Source organism: Triticum aestivum, chromosome 5D, assembly GCF_018294505.1.
Source record: "Triticum aestivum cultivar Chinese Spring chromosome 5D, IWGSC CS RefSeq v2.1, whole genome shotgun sequence".
Taxonomy (NCBI): Eukaryota; Viridiplantae; Streptophyta; class Magnoliopsida; order Poales; family Poaceae; genus Triticum; species Triticum aestivum.
Window position 1 is genome coordinate 358585307 of NC_057808.1, and position 5812 is coordinate 358591118.

Consider the following 5812-nt stretch of genomic DNA (forward strand, 5'->3'; position numbering starts at 1 on the left):
TGCTATGCTATGCTCGTAGACGTGGATTGGGTTTGAGTGAATTTTCTATGACAGATGTGAGATTGTTAATTAATGGTTCAACTTAAGGTGGCTACTTAAATAAACAACTAGGTGGATTGAGGCACCTGGAGAACCCAGTGTTGCCTGTATTTTTGGATATCCCGGAGTACCCGTGTGATCATCCTATGGACCGCCACCCAGACTCAAAGGGATCATAAGATTATTCATGCTAGAAACTTCCGTGTGCAGCCACAAGCCATTATGGGCTTTGGCATAGTTGAGTAAGTTGTGTGAGCTCTTGAAGGGGTGGACTAGCAGATGTAGGGGGATTGTAGGTGTAACGGTCTGCCCGGAGTAGAGAGTAAATGCTTCTGAAAGACTGTGTCTCAATCATCCGTTTCTCAAACACCAAGTAGTGCGAGAAATCCAACGGAGGAGATCGAGTCTTGTGGGGAAAAGTGTGCAAACCTCTGCAGAGTGTACAAACTAATCATGATTAGCCGTGTCCCCGGTTATGGACATCTTGAGTATCTAGTTCTTGGATTATCATGTGAATCTCATCATCATGTTACTTTAATTAATTTTGTTGGGTTAATGATGATACTTAATTGGGATTGAGATGCTGTCCCATCTCAATGTTTCACAACCACCATGATAGTTAAATAAAATTTATTCCTTTGCAGTAGGGAAAAATTGGCTTTTCGCAAAAACATTATAACCATAGAGCTTTTCCACCAGCCATATATGCATGTAGTGATAGCCTTTGTTCATCATTTCTCTATGGTGTGAATTTGCCAGTACATTCAATGTACTGACCCTTTGTGGCTGCAACGTCTCATGTTGCAGGAATCTTACGACGAGTAAGTGATACGTTAGGGTTACGATTTCTACACTCAACTTTGCCGTTGGTGTTGATGGGACCCCACAACCTTGTTACTTCCGCTATTTGGATTGAGGTAATAGTATTTACGTTACTTTATACATGTGATTTACCTCTATTATAAATCCTCGAGTACTGTGTGTGTCAGCATACCGATCCAGGGATGACACTTAAGCACAGAGACTTGACCGTCTGAGGTCGGGTCGCTACACTTTGCTAGCATATCATTGCCAATCGAGGTCAATCCCGCCCTCACGGAGACTAGATCTGCGGGAGGGAGATATCCCTGCGTCTGAAGTCGATTCAGCTGGAGGTGAGACACTGAGCAGCTTAGCCAGTCACCCGCTTGAGGGCCATGAGGGCGCGAGGAAGAGCCAGGAGCGCTCGCCATGTTTTGAAGTTTTTTCGTGGTTTGCTCTGATGCTCTTTGCGCGATATGGGATGGTATTGGGAGATCTTACCTCCTTATATAGATGCCGCCCTTGCATGATAAGGGGTTTATTTATAAAATATTATGGACCATTCACATTCGCCCGACGCGTGGAAATCGAGGCGACAGTAGTAAGGAATCGTAAAGGCAAAACATGGAGGTCAAAACTGGACTGCCATCAATCCGGAGTATGATGAAGAACCCGCCTTACAAAGCCGAAGACATAAGCTGGATACCACATCGTCATTGAAGGCAAGCTCGGGGCTACTGAGGGAGTCCTGGATTAGGGGGTCCTCGGGTGTCCAGTCTATTCGATATGGGCTGGGCTGATGGGCCGTGAAGATAAAGCAGAAGACTATCCCTCGTGTCCGGGTAGGACTCCTATATGCGTGGACGGCAAGATTGGTGTCCGGATGTACTATTTCCTTCCTCTGCAAACCGACTCTGTACAACCCTAGGCCCCTCCGGTGTGTATATAAACCCGAGGGTTTAGTCCGTAGAGGCTATCAGAATAATCATAGGCTAGACAGCTAGGGTTTAGCCATTACGATCTCGAGGTAGATCAACTCTTGTAACCCCTATACTCATCGAATACAATCAAGCAGGACGTAGGGTTTTACCTCCTTTAAGAGGGCCCGAACCTGGGTAAACATCGTGTCCCCATTGTCCCTTGTTACCATTGATCCTTAGACTCACAGCTTGGGCCCCCTACCCGAGATCTGCCGGTTTTGACACCGACAGCCATCTCCTTATGGTTGGAGGAGAGGTTGTCTCAGAGGGTTTTGGAGTGCGAGGAGGCCAAGGTGGGCGTGGTGCGGAGATGATAAAGGGACAAGAGGAGGATGGCGTACTGCCGCTATGGTCGGGGCTGGAGTTTATATAGCGGGCGGATGGCAAAGGCGGGCGGCAGATGGACGGACGCGGGGCGCCAGAGTAGGTTACTCGGCAACCGCATATCATTGATGTAGGGCGATGAACCGTCGTGGTGTGTTGTTTGAACGCGCAGCAGTCGCGTGCACCGGGAAGCAACGTGGGCGGCGCTCTCCCGACCGGCGCCCCGCTTCAATGCTGGTAGTAGTGAGAGGTCGCGTCCGCTCGGCATGAATGCAACACTAACGCTCTGGAGTGGCGCCGGCCGTTTAAGGCGAAGCGCGCACGGGCGAGTAGGGGTGGGGTGGGCCAGGGCAATCAGAAGCGGCCGTGGCAGCGGTCCGGACGCCCGCAAAACATCCCACTTTGTCTTCGGTTTGTGGAAAACCTATCTAATGAAAGCCTTTCTTCAGAAAAATAACTAAAGAAAATACTGTACTCGATTAGCGATCTTAGTCAAATGACTGTAGAGCGCAGATCTCGTGGTGCCGTTGGTAGCACATGCGGGCATCTTCACATTGTCAGTGACAGGACAAAAACCAAACTACGGCCGAGTAAGATCAGCATCTAATCTTGGATATTTAGGCTCCGCATTCTCAAGGTGCGTCAATCCTGACGCTATGTACTGATGTTCGCATCCTCTACGGTGCGTCAATCCTGACGCTACGCACCGACGACGCCGGCCGGCCGGCCTCTGCCGGCTTGGGTGTCGACGCCACCAATCAACACAAAGACGCGGCCTCTGCCAGCTTGGATCTGTCGACGTTCTTTAAATCACTTGCTAACTCTGCTAGCTAGCCTCCTCAGCCTCTCATCGGATCCTCTGAGCCAGGAGCCCACGATGCCCAGCCTAGTCCATGTCCAAGCAGCGACCAATGAAGAAGTGAAGCCGGAGGCGGCGGCGGCGGCGGCGCACTTCGTGTTCGTGCCGCTTATGGCCCAGGGCCACATCATCCCCGCCGTCGACACCGCGCTGCTGCTGGCCACTCAGGGCGCGCTCTGCACCATCGTCGCCACGCCGTCCACGGCGGCGCGGGTGCGCCCCACCGTCGAATCCGCCCGGCGGTCCGGCCTGCCAGTCAGCCTCGTCGACTTCCCGCTCGACTACGCCGCGGTCGGCCTGCCCGACGGGGTCCCAGGCGGAGCGGACAACATGGACAACGTCCCCCCGGAGTACATGCTGGCCTACTTCTCCGCCGTCGCGCTCCTCCGGGGGCCGATCGAGGCCCACCTCCGCGACCACGCGCCTCAGCCAGCAACATGCATCGTGTCCGATTTCTGCCACCCGTGGACCGTGGAGCTCGCGGCCAGCCTGGGGGTGCCCCGGCTCAGCTTCTTCAGCATGTGCGCCTTCTGCGTCCTGTGCCAGCACAACGTCGAGAGGTTCAACGCCTACGACGGCGTGCTCGACTACAACCAGCCGGTCGTCGTTCCGGGACTGGAGAAGAGGTTCGAGGTGACGAGGGCGCAGGCCCCCGGCTTCTTCCGGGGCTGGCCCGGCTGGGAGAAGTTCGGCGACGACGTAGAGCGAGCGCGGGCCGAGGCCGACGGCGTCGTCATGAACACCTTCGTGGAGATGGAGCCCGAGTACGTCGCTGGCTACGCGGCCGCAAGGGGGATGAAGGTGTGGACCGTGGGGCCGGTCTCTCTCTACCACCAGCACGCCACGACGCTGGCGGCGAGAGGGAACACCGCAGCCATCGACGCCGACGACTGCGTCCGGTGGCTCGACGACAAGGAGCCCAGCTCCGTGGTCTACGTCAGCTTCGGCAGCATCGCGCACGCGGACCCGAAGCAGGTCTCGGAGCTCGGCCTGGGACTGGAGGCGTCGGGCTACCCTTTTATCTGGGTGGTCAAGGACGCCGGCCGCCACGACGAGGCAGCGCTCGCCTTCCTCCGCGGGCTCGAGGAGCGCGTCGCGGGGCGTGGCCTGCTCATCTGGGGGTGGGCGCCGCAGGCGCTGATCCTGTCGCACCGCGCGGCAGGCGCATTCGTGACGCACTGCGGGTGGAACTCGACGCTGGAGGCGGTCGCGGCGGGGCTGCCGGTGGTGACGTGGCCGCACTTCACAGACCAGTTCCTGAACGAGAAGATGGCGGTGGAGGTGCTGGGGATCGGCGTCAGCGTCGGGGTGAAGGAGCCAGTGATGTACCGGACGGATCAGAAGGATGTCGTGGTTGGGAGGGAGACGGTGGAGGCCGCGGTGAGGAGCGCCATGGACGGCGGGGAGGATGGCGAGGCGCGGCGTTGCAAAGCCCGTGCGCTCGCGGTGAAAGCGAGGGCGGCCATGCGGGAGGGGGGCTCGTCGCACGCCAACATCTGCGATCTGGCCAAGTGTTTCGAGGTGGGCGCCACACAAGGTACCGCCGAGTGATATCTGGGCAGTGTGTGCGTTTATAGCATGTAGCTGTCCAGCTACCGAGAGCCTAAAATGCCGTTCCAATCAAAGTTAAGACTTTGAAAACTCATAGTACACTACATTTGGTCTATTTTTGTACACTATTTTTTATCAATGTGGAAGGTCTTATCAGAACTATTAGTGATTTTTTGAGATTATTAGAATTGGCTTGTGACTCGACGGTATTTGGTGGTTTGTATTCCGAATTCGAATTTTCAACAACTCATGTGTTGAATCCAGGATGTTCTAATGTTCGTGCAGGATAATTAGTGACCTTTTATTGGCAAGTGGTCTGAATTTTTCTCGTGCAAATCACTTTTTTTGTACGAGTAAACAGAAACATAAACTTTAACTAAAAACCAATTAACCGCAAAAAATAAAAAACATAAAAACCATAAATAAAAATGAAAAAGTATATTATTCTAAGGTATAGTTGTTTAGGAATTTTAAAGACACACATGGCATATAATGGTATTGCTTGAACAACCAACTTGAAACTTGAGTAGAATTTCCTACACCTTGAATTAGTTTTTCTTGCCATCCATTCACTCTTTGGACAACCCTTTCAATCAAATATTTGGAGCAAACAGTTTTGTCCATACCAATAGTGGAAGGCTTGTTGTTCAAAGCTTCTGTCATAGTATCAAGAATTGTGAAACCTGCTCTCATAACAAGATTTGTATTTGGATTGAATAAGATGCTTGACTTCTCCAAACTAATCTATTGGACGGACGCAGAACAATAGGTATCGAGCACGTTCTTTAACCATGCAGCATTATTTGGTGTTTCCTTCATAAGTATCAACAAATTATCCGTAAAAAAAGAGTGTGGTTATAAAGGGAGCGTCTCTACAAACATGAACTTCCATCAGTCCATTATCTCGAGCATGAGAGAGCAAAACAGTAAGGCCTTTAGTGCATAATAAAAGCAGGTACGACAAAAGGGGTCTCCTTGTCTGAGCCTCCTCAATGGTTTGGAACGACATGGTTCCTCACAATAAAATCAGACTGTATACTCCTTTAAAAAGACCCATTGATCTTGATCATATTTTTGTTCATGTCCAACTTAACCGCACATAAACCCTCTTTTTCGTCTCATTTATTTTTTATTTTATGATAACACTCATATGCCACAAGCACTTCGTGAGTGATCATTCTTTCCAGAACAAAAGCGCTTTGTGTTGGACTGATGATCTCTGGCAGAAAAAGTTTTCAAGCGGCTTGCAAGCATCTTA

At 51.8% G+C, this 5812-nt stretch overlaps 1 protein-coding gene across 1 annotated transcript; it reads left to right on the forward strand.

Annotated features, from left to right (window-relative positions):
• The first annotated feature begins 2796 nt into the window (after nt 1–2796).
• On the forward strand, nt 2797–4800 carry LOC123124915 (UDP-glycosyltransferase 73C12). The gene has a single exon (XM_044545465.1). The coding sequence runs from the start codon at nt 3022–3024 to the stop codon at nt 4552–4554; it is 1533 nt and encodes a 510-aa protein (XP_044401400.1). The 5' UTR covers nt 2797–3021; the 3' UTR covers nt 4555–4800.
• Nucleotides 4801–5812: the final 1012 nt, after the last annotated feature.

What these genes read in the sequence shown, in the direction of transcription:
- LOC123124915 (XM_044545465.1), top strand. Translation starts at nt 3,022, where the DNA reads ATGCCCAGCCTAGTCCATGTCCAAGCAGCGACCAATGAAGAAGTGAAG.